Genomic DNA, 14,110 nt, shown 5'->3' on the forward strand with positions numbered 1-14,110 from the left:
CCCACTGACAGAGGGATCCGCCAGACGTTCCCAGCAGACCCTCACGACACGCTTGGGCCTGCCAGGTCTGACCGGCTTCCTCCCCTGCCAGCGGATCCAGCTCACCACCAGGTGGTGATCGGTTGACAGCTCAGCCCCTCTCTTCACCCGAGTGTCCGAGACACGCGGCCGGAGATCAGATGACACAACTACAAAGTCGATCATCGACCTCCTGCCTAGGGTGTCCTGGTGCCACGTGCACTTATGGACACCCTTGTGCTCGAACATGGTGTTCGTTATGGACAAACCGTGACTAGCACAGAAGTCCAATAACAGAACACCACTCGGGTTCAGATCGGGGAGGCCGTTCTTCCCAATCACTCCCTCCCAGGTCTCACTGTCGTTACCCACGTGGGCGTTGAAGTCCCCCAGCAGAACAGTGGAGTCCCCAGTCGGAGCACTATCTAGTACCCCTCCCAGGGACTCCAAGAAGGCCGGGTACTCTGCACCGATGTTGGGCCCGTAGGCCGAGACAACGGTGAGAGACCTGTCCCCGACCCGAAGGCGTAGGGACGCGACCCTCTCGTCCACCGGGGTGAACTCCAACACGTGACGGCTGAGCTGGGGGGATATGAGCAAACCCACCCCAGCCCGCCGCCTCTCCCCGCGGGCAACTCCAGAAAAATGGAGAGTCCAGCCTCTCTCCAGGAGTTGGGATCCGGAACCCAAGCTGTGCGTGGAGGTGAGCCCGACTATATCTAGCCGGTATCTCTCAACCTCCCGCACAAGCTCAGGCTCCTTCCCCCCCAGCGAGGTGACGTTCCATGTCCCGAACGCCAGAAGCTGCGCATGTGGACCAGGTCGTCGAGGCACCCGGCCTCGACTGCCACCCAGTCCTCTCTGCACCCGACCCCTACGGATCCCTCTGCGGGTGGTGAGTCCACAGGAGGGCGGGCCCACGCCGTCTCTTCGGGCTGTACCCGGCCGGGCCCCGTGGGCAAAGGCCCGGCCACCAGGCGCTCGAGTTCGAGCCCCAACCCCAGGCCTGGCTCCAGGGTGGGGCCCCGGCTGCGCCATGCCGGGCGGCGTCACGGTCCTTGTTCTTTCATTGTCCATAGGAGTCTTGTGAGCTGCTCTTCGTCTGTTCTCAAACAATGGCAATAAAAACTATTCTGATTCTGAAATCCATTTGGATGAGAAACAAAACGCCCTACACGTCAACTACAGAGTACAGAAGATGACTCAAGAACCTTCATCGAAGATGGACAGCATCTGTACGACTGAGAGCCCACATAGACACATAAACATTGAAGTTCCATCCATCCATCCATCCATCCATCCATCTTCTTCCACTTGTCCGTTGCCGGGTCGTGGGGGCAGTTGTTGGAGCTGCCCAAATCACATTGCACCAGCCCCTTATGGCTCCTCCTGCAGGTGGTGGGTCCATAGAAGGACGGCCTCATGATTCTAACCGGGCCTGTTGGTCTCTCATAAGGGGCTTCTGAACCGCTCTCTGTCTGACCCGTCACCTAGGACCTGTTGCCATGGGAGACCCTACCAGGGGCACGAAGCCCCTGACAGCAGAGCTCCCAGGATCATTTGGGAGCTCAAACGCCTCCACCACGTTAAGGTGGCGGTTCCAGGAGGGGACATTGAAGTTTACCCAGTAAAATGTCAATGAAAACACTCCATGCAATGCTTATGCTTGTCTGGGTTTTAGTGCGGTTTGACTGGTCCTGAGATAAATGTGGACCCTGAAAGTTTGGAAACGTGCTTTGAGTTAGGATGTTTGAAATGTTTTAGCAAAGTCAGGAATGAGTTTGGAAACAACGGACAGATTAAACTTTCACTCCCTCTTTCGTTGAGGTAAACAAAAATAAAATCAGGTCAGAGTTTATGTCATGGGATAACGTATGTCCGCACTGACACAGTAAAAGCTGTAGAGAACTACAGCCTCATTCATTTGCACTAAAGTATACTTACCACTCTAAACCTAGACTGTTCCCGCTGCCTCTGCTCTGTGCCCACAGGCCGGCGGCCATGGCGGTCATCTCCCTGGCGTTTGGACAGTACATCCTGGAGCCGCTCTTCATGCCCTGTGCCATCCCTCCTCTGGCCATCAAACTGGCTACCACCATGGGCATCAGTGAGTACAACCTTTGGGCGTGACCGAGCGCCAGCCTCTTCTGCACACTCCGTTCTACTGAGATTTAATCGTTTATTTAACCATCAGAAATCCTGACTCCAGTATAGTGGTCACAGCATTGGCCTTTGGTTTATAATAGTAACTTTCTTTCCTGGCCTTTACTACATCTTAAACAGTGCTAATATCTTCATCAGTGCATGGTCTGCCTCACAGTGGGCCATATATCGTCTACAACAGCCATTCCCAAATCAATCCAAGATTCTTACAGTGCCATCCATTAATAGGGCTGGGTACCATTACATTTTTTTTTTCAATCCCAGTACTTTAAACCGATTCTAAAATATTTGTCGTTCAGAACCAGAAAACAGAACAATAATCTGTGGAGGATCGGCAAATTTACAATATCAGGTTTGTCTCCAATGTCAAGAAACCAACAAAAAAGAAACAATAGAATATACTTCTCAGAAAGGTATCAAGTGTTTTTTTTGTTGTTGTTTGCTTTAGCCGCTCAAATATATATTTGTCTCTATAGATGTTTGCCAGCACATTTGCCTATTCCCAGCAGTTTGTGAAAAAAAATGTTGCTTCATCATCGCTATCGAGGAAGTGGCTCAACAATATCTGGATATTAATTTTTGTCATTATCGCCCACCCTCAGCTGCGGTCATGTACCTGAACGCCATGAGTGTGACGTGGTCGGCCAGGCTGCAGATGTTCCTGACCTTCAGCAAACTGCTGGCCATAGCCATCATCATAGTGCCAGGACTCTACCGGCTCCTCGCAGGTACACAATGTTTCTCCTGATTTTGCCCCTATATTGGTACTGTTGAAACACTGCAGTCCTTATGAATCAGTCACACGGAGATGATCTGTGTGTTGACAGTCCCAAACTCACAGCTGTCCTCAAAGACATGTGCACTGACCCAGTGACCTGCTCCGTCTGGGGGACTGTTTAGATAATCTTGTTTGTGTCTTTGAAATGTGCTGTTTGGACAGGCTAGGTTACCGAAGGCTCATGAAACCCATTTTTTTGTGTGACAGACAATGAATGAAAGGGTGGACAGTAAAAACCTTCTAGTCATGGTCCAAACTCAGGTTTCTAACATTATTATTATATGGTCATGTTCGAAGCAGCCAGAGGGAAAACAAAGAGGAGAAAAATGATCTTTCTCCCATTTCTCCACCATTACCATAACAAATGCTTAACTATTAATATATTTTCCCACTAAATAAAGATACAGAGACATGGAGAGGAGCAAAGTGGTTAAAACAGCCCATAAATACTTAAAAACACAGACAATACCAATAAACGAGCTAAACATATGGTGCTCGCTAACAACTAGAGCTTTGATAAGTCACATTTACCATCCGTCTTGTTGTTTGTGAAGAGTTCCATGAGCTAATGACAGCATCACGAAAAAGCTGTTTCTGCTGCTGGAGTATCTGGTACGTTTACTTCCTAAGTGCTACAGGAGCGTTTCGTTTGCTCTGAGCAGAGACTTGATATTCATATAAAACAATTCAGCTAGTCAGTGCAAGTCAGTGCAACCAGTACATCACAATAAAGCAATTGAGTTCATCTTAGTTCTGACGCCTCTTCACCTGCTCTTTATCCTTCCGTTTGTTTAAAAGAGACACAGAGTTGGGGAGAAATGAGAGCTTGTATCTGTTGTCCTTGAAGCTGTGTGCTCTGTACCGTCTTCCTGATGGGAGAATTTCATATTCACCATTCAGAAAATGTGATGGATTCTCAATGATTTTCTGAGCTTGGATGAGGACGGTGCTTTCAAAAGGTATCTCTCATGGACGGAGACTCTTTTGTGTTCGTCAGCTTCCTGGCCCTCAGATACTTGAAGGATTTGACCTTTGACATCAAGGCTTATCTACACTGGGGAATAATTTTATGTTACCTTGCTGAGCCACAGCCGCGGGGGAGACAAAGCCACTGCAGCTTCTCGTCCCTCTAAAGCACGAGCAGACCCGAGACTGGACTTATTCTAATCAATACTGGACTAACAAGAAGAGATCAACTTAGATCAACTTTATGACACGTGTTAAACTAGTTTTCAAGTATGTTTCACACTACATTACGTTATTGTGGTTACAATAGATGTGTGATGTACAATGTTGTGCCTTTTGCAGTTTGGACCAAAGAATGAAAAGCACACAAATATTGAGTCCATGAGCCAGACGTTTTGGGCCACCCTGATTTAATTTCTTGTGTTGCTTTCAGGGGAGACGTCCAACTTTGAGAACGCCTTTGACACCAGTAAGATTAAGCTGTCAGGAATGCCCCTGGCCTTCTACTCGGGGATGTACGCCTACGCCGGCTGGTGGGTCTGCAGGCTCCCTCTGCCTCCCAGCGGACGACAGTAACACAGTAACACCCTGCTCTCTGCACTGTAGGTTCTACCTCAACTTTGTGACGGAAGAGATCGAGAACCCAGAGCGGTGAGTCTCTGTTTGTCTGCAGATAGACACCGTATGAGCTGGGTTTTACATCCTATGCAAGGAAATGGAGGGCGGAGGCTTTGTTTTAGAGCGTCCACATGATTCCCTATATAGCAGGGGCTGGCAACTTTGTTTGGTGAAGGGCCGATTTTCTTCCTTGTCAAAGGACCAAAGGCCGGACCCCCAATTGTAAAGCACCACTTTCTACATATGCCAGTGTTATACATCATACAAGGCCTAAATGGGTGTTCTGTTAAAGGGACTATACAGCGTTTATAAATGTTAAAATTATGCATTTTCCTCTCCCTACATGTTCCGCCCGTAAACCCATGTTTATATCAGCGTTAAATCCGCACCCGCCCGGACCCTTTCACATTCTACCCGTTACCCACCCGTGCCTGTGATAAATCACACATAAAAGCATTTTATACCATGGTCTGGGTGAATACTCGATTCTGATTGGCTGGTGGGTGCTAACAAGCGTGCATTATTTTGGTATAACCGCACACGTAGTCCGGTAGTTAAATCACTGGGATATCACTCCGCTGTGGGCATTGCCATAGCAACGCATGACACAGCTGAATCAGATAAACACGTAATTAGTGACTGACAGGAACGTATGAGATGGATTTTGTGTTAATTTCAATGTTTTTGGCCAAAACAAAACGTTTGATAAATGGGAAGTAGAGGAGAGTGAGCAGCTAGGTTAGCTACTGTTAATAAAATATGAGCTTAACATTTCTATTGAAAACGGTTAAGGCACTATTCATGATTTTCAGGCGTACATAAAATGATCCTGCATTTAAGCATATTTGGCTGGATTAGTAAAGTCAATCATAAAAGTTTCAGTTGGGGGGCCCAGGTGTGAGCGACTCCACCGCAGCTGTTTCCATAAACAGTTGAGCTGGTTGAGCTAGCTAGCTAGCTTCAGGCTAAACAGCGTAAAAGTGAAATAACTCCTGCCCACGAGTGCTGCATATCGGTGTTTACTTCCACGGAAAAGTGCCGGGTTAGTCCTGTTGTGTTGTGATTCTGTGCTGATGTTGTGTCGTTGAGCCTGACTGAGATCCTCGTAATAGCTGCGGAGAATGACTCGCTCTGAGACGAGCCTTCAGTGACCGGCTAATAACCCACATAAAATAGTCCCGGTGGTCTGGCATATTTAGTGAGTTTAGTCAATGAAAAAAACATTTATTATAAATGTTACGTTTGTGGGACCCTGGTATAAGCGGGTTAAACAACTCGGAGCCGTGCATTAGACGGTTATAATTTATAATGCACTATAATGCACGTCTAATGTACGGCTCATCGTTGTTTAATCCTTACATATTGAAGCACTTTATTTGTTTCAATGCACATCTGAACGAAACATCGTGATGCTAATGTATTAATTTGTAATAAATTTAATGGACAAATCCAAGGCAAACACGGATGCAAAACAAACTCTGAACTCAAGCAGGTGTAGACGACCACAGACAGACATGGACTCAAACCAAGACAACGGTCCGACAAAGCCGAGGGAAAACACAGGGGTCTAAATACACAAGGAACAGGGAACAGGTGAAACACATTAGGGCGGGGCAGGTCATCAACAGGGGAACGAAAGCAAAACCACAAGGACAGAACAGACAAAGTCAAAATAAAACACTAAGGACAAGAACACTAAACAAAATCAAGGGGGAACAGAACACGAATGGACAGAACCATGGCAGCAGGTCCATTAGAGCGGTGGGAATCAGCGGCTACGTGAGGAGGCTGGAGGAGTAAAAACACACGTTCAGGAAAAATGTATTGATCATCTGAATTTGGAACAACATAACCACTCCTACTACATCATATAGACACAAGTGAAACGGAAACACCGTCTGGAAAGAAGGAATCTCTCAATCAATAAACTTATGGAAACACGGGCGCGATCTAAATAAAGGACGCACTGGATTACAAATACATGTTTTAAGGGGATTTTATCATGACATGATCGCTGGACACACAGGTAGGCCACTACACACTCCAAACCCACACAAATTGAAATAATATCCAGGAGAGGGAGAGAAGAAAGAGGCGAGGTTGGTCTCAAGTGTCATAGAAATGTAGGCTGGTAAAACTATACTCCAAAGCACAAAGAATCAGGAAAACGTTTTTATTCATGTCTTAGAAGCAACAGCGGGGGCCATGTGGTTTGGTCTGTAGACATCATCATGATATAGATTAAATACTGTGCTGGTACCAACTACCCGCCGACCCGCAGGTAAAATTCCAGGATATAAAATCCGCCCGTTTCAGCAACTTTTGTGGTTACCCATCGAAGACTCACGGGTACCCAACCCGGTGCAGGACTCTGACCTGAGGTGGCAGTACTGTGTTTAAAAGGACCAACTTGCATCTAGTCCCTTTAATGCACTTAACGTTGTGTTGAGCCTGTCTGAAGTGGAAGGCCACTGGACTTTTAGTATCTGTGTCCTTAGATCCATTTTTTCAGCGGCCTGGTTGTTTTGCCGATATAGGCCAGGCCGCACAGGCATTTTAACATGTGAATAACATTGTTTGTGTTGCAACTGAAGACACCTTTGATGTCGAAGAGCGCGCTGGTCCTTGGGTGATTGAAAGTTCTTGTCTTTTGGGTATAGTTGCATTGCGCGCAGTAGTATTTTGTAAAGAGTAAGGTTGCGTGTGGAAGAGAGAACTCCTGTAGTTTGGATCTGACCGTACAATGTGTCGGCGTTTATTAATGATTTGTTGGAATTCTTTACCCATGGCTGAGTGGATGGTGCAGTTAATTCTGGGATTTCTTTGGTTCTTTTTTTGTTCCAGACACTTGTTTTCAGAGATGGAATCAAACCTGTTGCCTGCCTTCACAACTCATTCTTTTTTTTGGTATTCTCTTTGTTTGAACATTTCACCAAATCATCTGCTTGAGTCTGGTGATCAGTGTCTGAGCTGCAGATGCGTCGTATCCGATTGAGACATGGGAAAGCTCTTTTTCAGTGGCGTTGGGTGAAACGATTTGCCATGGAGAATAGACTTTTTCGTATGTCAGAATGTCTAAGAAGTTCATCTTCTGTGAGCCATACTCCATGGTAGACCTCGGATTGTAGTCGGTTTGTGTTCTGAGTGTAGATTGCAAGTTGTGTTGAGCGCGACGTCCTGTTCAAAACATTCACAGTAGAGCGAGGCAAAGCTGGGGGCCATCTTTGATCCCATAAAGCTTCGTGATATCTGAAGGTAGAATTCAGATTCAGACATGAAATAGTTAGAAGTCAGTACAATCTTAATTAGGTCAGTAATACGTTGTGTGCTGGGTGAACAATCTTTGCGTAGGTTTAAGAAGACTTCAGTAGCCAAATGGAACATGGGTGCACAAAGACAATGATGTCCATGGTGGTAAGAAAACACTGCTCTGGGACAACAATCGTTTTGAACATTTTGAGAAACTCCATGGAGTCCTAATCAACAAAAGCTGATATCTCCTCTGTTATTTGAGCTTATTGAAGAAACTATCGGCCGGATTGTGGATTTTAGACATACTGGACCGGTGTCACTGGGCTAATAACTGGCATGAAGGCATGTTCTGATTTGGTCGTCATTATTCGCAAGGAGACGATCCAACTTATTTTTTATCTTTGATTTAAATATCGCAGTGGGATTGTGATCCATTCTCCTGTAGAAATGTTCGAATTGTCTTCGTACTTCACTCACAAAAGCTGAGCGGTCCAAAATGACAATGGCTCCCCTTTTGTCTGCACTCTTTTTTCACGGAATCAAATTCTTGTCTTTGTTCCTTAGATTATCTGACACTGTGTATTGTCTCGTTGCTCAATAGGTGGGAAATGTCTTGTTCAACAAGCCTACAATATGTGTCAATGGAAGCATTCCTTTTATGAGGTGGAATGAAGCTGCTTTAGCTTTAAAAGGAGTCCTTGGTGCTGGTTTATGCTGTTGTTATAAGGCGAGACACGGCAGGTGAAAGTGTTGATTTTTCACACAGTGGTTGAAGTGGAGATTTTTAGCTCGTTTTCAGCTTAGTTTTCATGTCGGAGTATAAAAATGACAAAACTTACCCCGTATGCTTATTTTATGATGTTTTGTACGCGTTACTGTTACTACAATAAACCATAACAGAAATTAGAACAGGGTTCTGGTATCCAGCAAAAAGATGGTTCTCATGGAAGGAGCCAACAGAAAATGCAAAAAAAGATCAAGTCTATGCACTCATCCTTTGCAAAAGTACAAAAGTTTGAAATCTTTCTTTTTTTCTCCCCCTATTCGCCTGCAGCGTTCCGCCTTAAGTTCAGTTCATCTGACTAATATTTATCCATAAATATAAATCGCTCACTTGATGTTGGTCAGTCTATTTTTACAGAATTCCATTTTTGTCAGAGTCAAACTTTATTGCAGACATTGACTAAACAAGTGCTAGTCACATGATATACTGAATATATAATCGTCTGGTACCTAATGGTAAATTACAGCCTTAGTCACATGATCAGATAAGATACTATGATGCCAGATGGAATATGCAAAAGTACGTCAAAGTCAATGAATGTGGTGCTTTCTCCTCCAGGACCCTCCCGCTGGCCATCTGCATCTCCATGGCGGTGGTGACGTCCTGCTATGTTCTGACCAACGTGGCCTACTTCAGCGTGATGTCTGTGGACGAGCTGCTGGCCTCGGAGGCGGTGGCTGTGGTAAGAAGATCTCTGCTCTACAGATACATCCATCCACACTGGCAAACGCATGGAAATGGGACAATACAGGGGAAAAAAGTCACTTATCCTTTACAGAGGTATCTTATGCACAATGAAAGGAAAGCAAGGGATATCAATAGTAATAAAGAAAAAATTAGGTCAGAATAGATGGATACAAACAGCATCACGTCATACAAGGGGGCGTGGCCTCACTCTTTATAGCCGCTTTCTAGGGGAATATAAACTTATTTATCCCATGTTGTTAGGTTTTTTCACTTTTTTTGTGTTCCATAGAAGCGAAAAAACGGCTGTCGTAGCTAGCATTAGCATGTAACATGACGCATCATGTTAGCATTCTCTGTTGTTTATGTATTTATGGGCTGTTGAACTACTTTACTCCCCTGGATGTCGGCATCTCTGAAATCGCCCTTATATGGTCATGTTTGAAGCGGGTCGAGGGGGGAAACAAAAAAGAGAAAAATCTAAACTTTCTATAATTTCTCAAACTATTTTAACAAATTCTGAATTATGATTATAGTTTTCTACCCAATAAAGATGCAGAAAGTGGTTCAATAGCCCATAAATACATAAATAACGGAGAATGCTAACATGGCGCTTCATGTTACATGCTAACGCTAGCTAGCTCTAGCTGCAACAACGTTTTTTTCGCTTCTACTGAACAATGTGCTGTGAAAAAAAATCCATATGGACCAGATTTAGACTTGACTTTATTTGTGTGTGATAAATAAGTTTGGCTAAAAAGGGTGAAAAATTGTGTTTCCCAAAACATACTTCCTTCCTCGTCAGTGAGGCCACGCCCCCTTGTACGACGCAATGCCGACTGACTCTGTATAAGATTTTAAAAGTTTACAGTCATGGTGCAGAGGTGGTTGATAAAGCGACTCTGATACGGAAGTTATTGCACATGAGTTACCTTGCAAAAAAAAAAAAAATATATATATATATATATATATATATCAACAAAATAAAACCATAAATCTGTCTGTATTTAGTTTTCATCGCTAAAAATATCGGAATTGTTAGCCATTTTTATGCATAAAATATCATTCTTTTAACATGAAAACAATACCTTTTTTCCCCTCATATTCATATCTGTGATGTTCAGCAAAAGTTTCAAATTGATCACTTCTCTAAATATATTTTTTTCCCCATTCACCTGCTGCATATCGTCTCGTTTTTATCTTTATGTTTGGATCTGGTAAAAAATTAGAATAACACTGTGCTGAAAGTTCGACATGTCAACAAAGTGAATGAAAAAGGACATTTCGTTTTACGCGTCAAACAAAGTGCATTTCATTCATTAGAGTTGTCTGCACTTCCCTGTAAGACCACTTGGGGGCAGTGTTTAGCTATGTTTGAATTAACATTGTGCCGTAACATCGCCGGCTGAAGGCACAATCACTGCCTCGTTTTAAAAACCTCTCACCCCCCGCCCCAACCGTGTGCATTATCTATAGTTCGGTTTTAACCAAATCTAAAGCTTCTCGGCTGCAGAGCTTCTGTAGGGCAGAGGAACGGCTCATTTGAAAGCTAAAACCTACAGAACGGATCTAAATGGATATTTCGTCACTTTTTTCACGTTCGTTTTCCATCTCATTTTTGTCACTGTTTTGTTGCACTTTCATCGCGTTTGTTCTCATGTTCTTGTTACATTCTTGTCACATTTGTGTTGCTTTTTTATTGAATTTCGTCACTTTTTTGTTGCTCTTCTGTGGCTTTTTCGTCACTTTTTTGTCGCACTTTCATCACGTAATTTTGACGCTTTTTTGCACTTTGCAAATGGCCACATAACCAGAACGACATCGAGCTCAACTTTTCCCCGACTGTCTTTTTTTCCTTATTGTAATGAATAGAAACTAAAATGTATTGATTGCGTACTGTGATGCATTCCCTTGATCATAAGGCAAGGCAATTTTATTTGTAGAGCACAATTTATACAAAGTGTTTCACAGTTGCATGAAATACAAGAAAGCAAATCCATCTGTAAAATATCAATACTGTATACAATCGACACTACCGGCCAGATCTTGTGCCTGGTGCAAAGGGCTTTAATTGCCAAAGCGACTCTTCGATCTTGTGTTGCCTGGTTTGCCTAAGTCACCTGGGTCGCCTGAGTCGCCTTTGTCGCCTGGGTCGCCTGAGTCACTTAGGGAAACAAGTGGGTCGGTGGGGGAGTGTGCTACAAGCAGCACTGACTTCAATGAGCACTTGCTGCTTTCCCTTCGTTCAAACTCTTTTAAGGGCACACTCACACTTTCATGCACACGCATGGATACAAGCAGCTGATATGAGTGTGTGAGAGCCACTGCAGCGTCTACCTAGAATTATGTAGGCTAATGTTCCTATTTCTCACAGTGTGACCCGGGCGAGCGGTCACGAACCCCTTTACCTGTCATATTGGGGGTCGTGGCTCCAAAAGGTTGAGAACCACTGTGTTAGAGGACCAAAACTGAGGGAACTGCGTCCATGCTGAACAGGATATACTCAGTCTTTCCTTCATTTAGAGGAAGGAAATTCTGGGAAAACCATTGTTTGATGTGCTGAAGGCAGTTATGAAGAAGGTCAAATAGAACGGTTGCTCAGAATCACAGGAAGGTTGACCTGGAGTTCGTCTGCATAGAAATGAAAATGGACGTTGTGCTTGGAGATGAGTTGACATTGTGGCATTGCTTTACTACTTTGGGTGATCCTGGCATAGTTTCTGCTCCAGCCTGGCTTAGTTGCCGCTGGCATTAGCATGCTCCTGCCAGTGATGCTAATTCAAAATATGTTTGCGAAGGTTTAAAACTAACTCAGGGTTTGAATTCTCCAGGTTCAGAGCTTTTTTCAGCCGTTATGCTTTTGAAACGGTGATTAATAGAGATATTTTCATGGATCAGCTCTGATATCTGGTACGAGTATCCGATCGGTGCATCCCTAATCTTGGTGGTTGACAAGTTCTGCTGCTCCACTCCAGACATTCACTCTTTTACCAAATAAAAGCTGGTGAAGAGTTTTGGAACACACTGTTATGAACCGCGTTAATACGAGGAATTGATTTCAGAGCGTTGTCTGTTCTAAATAAATGAGCTGTTTGTCCACACACTAACAAACACAGGATTTTAAGTTCATTTGATTGATGTTTTGCTCTAAAAGGTTTCGTTTTAAAGTTTAGTTGATAATTGAAGGTGTACTTTGAGTGGAAACGAAAGACTCTGAGAGATGAAAAGGTTTGGAAACACTGGTGTTGTAGAGTAATGTTTTCTTGTCTTCCTCAGACGTTTGCAGAGCGGGTGTACGGGGGCTTCTCGGTGGCCATCCCTGTGTTTGTGGCTCTGTCCTGTTTCGGATCCATGAACGGCAGCCTGTTTGCTTTGGCCAGGTACTGCAGTCACTGTCTTTCCTCCAGGCCACTCTCCCACCACACCTGCTGTACCCATATGAAACAGATCAGTCAGGTGCTCACGGGAGACCGGTGGGTGATTCCGCTTTCAAAACAAAGAGATGTCTGCCAGATGGATAAAAGCAGACGAAAAACTCCAAGGCCCCTCAGAATAAAAGTTTAAAGCTTTTATTTTTTCATGGCTTATTCAGTTCCTCAATTCCAATACCAGCTAGGTGTGCAGTACATCATGAAGAGCTTCAGGACAGGAGAAGGGTTTGGCCCCGGATGCGTCAGGGCACTTCAAAGGCTTTTCTCAAACCATACGGGGCTTTAAACACGTTGTTTACATTCATCATAAATAACATAAGACACGTATGTCCATGTTGAAAAAGAGAGCACAAAAGTGGCTCTATTTCACAGGTTTATATCAATTTGACGACAAAACAGGACCTGACCCACTCCATCTGAAGCATGAGCCCTGACGTCTCCGCTGCTTTTCTCGTCCCTCCAAACAAATATTACAGCAGTCATCCTGTCTGTGCCTCTGCAGAAGGGATAAAAGCCTGTGTTTTCCTCTCCGGTGCCATGTCTGGATTCAGCAGATCGTGGCGCGGGGTTGAGCATCACCGCGAATCACTGCAACCTCGATGTGTTCTGTTTAAACACTGACCTCTTACAAACTTTATTATTGTGACTTCTCATAAACACGACTGAAACACCAACACAATCATGTGGAAGAGAAGTTTCAAACAGACGTGTGGCAGTTTTATTTTTTGTAGCCTGATATTGATGTTTGAAAGATCAAATCAATCATTGGCCGATAAATAAGAGTAATTTTCTTTGTAACGTGGGTCTGTGCTTCACGGAGCTCCAGTGGGCGGGGCCTCAGACACCTGCGGCTCTGCTGCTAAAGGCAGGACATCAATGCGCGATTTTTTTACTTCATTCAGTCAAAGCTCATTTGCTGCAGATGGAGCTCCTTACGTTTCCCTCACCTGATCAGCTCCACGCCTGCTTTTGTATCTGTTCAAAAGCAGGACTTTGTAAAGAATAAGAAAATATATAACATATGTTACGGCCCTAGGCCACCAGCTCCTCCAAAATGTATTCTGGCCCACAGCCACTTTCTCCACATGAACGCGGTTAAATGGGAAATGGGTGTAATACAGCACATTTATTTATCTATAACTGCATTTCCATCACTGGACTAAAATGCGCATTTCGAAGTTGCGCATAATTTACGAGTGATGGAAACACCAAATTTCGCATTTAAACTCTTAATTCGCATAAAAAGTTTATCCGCTCGCTTGAGGTGGTTTTTGATTTGTGCGCATAACTGTTGATGCGTATTTTGCGAGATGGAAACGCAGTTTGTCGAATAAATGTCATGAAGCGAATAAACAGACGCTGGTGCTAGCGTCGTTTCCATGGTAACATGGCTGCATATGCTGGGTTTAACGCGCC

General features: G+C 44.3%; 1 protein-coding gene across 1 annotated transcript in view; it reads left to right on the forward strand.

The window, feature by feature from the left end:
* The window catches only part of slc7a11 (solute carrier family 7 member 11), a 32,232-nt gene that overhangs the window by 11,802 nt on the left and 6,320 nt on the right, over window positions 1-14,110 (forward strand). The window contains exons 4-9 of the mRNA XM_079557284.1: window positions 2,010-2,125; window positions 2,784-2,909; window positions 4,359-4,458; window positions 4,532-4,576; window positions 9,138-9,261; window positions 12,540-12,643. Of these exons, the coding sequence (XP_079413410.1) occupies window positions 2,010-2,125; window positions 2,784-2,909; window positions 4,359-4,458; window positions 4,532-4,576; window positions 9,138-9,261; window positions 12,540-12,643 (615 nt within the window). The remainder of the gene's footprint in view (window positions 1-2,009; window positions 2,126-2,783; window positions 2,910-4,358; window positions 4,459-4,531; window positions 4,577-9,137; window positions 9,262-12,539; window positions 12,644-14,110) is intronic.

This window comes from Gobius niger (genome assembly GCF_951799975.1).
Source record: "Gobius niger genome assembly, chromosome: 5".
NCBI classification, from domain to species: Eukaryota; Metazoa; Chordata; class Actinopteri; order Gobiiformes; family Gobiidae; genus Gobius; species Gobius niger.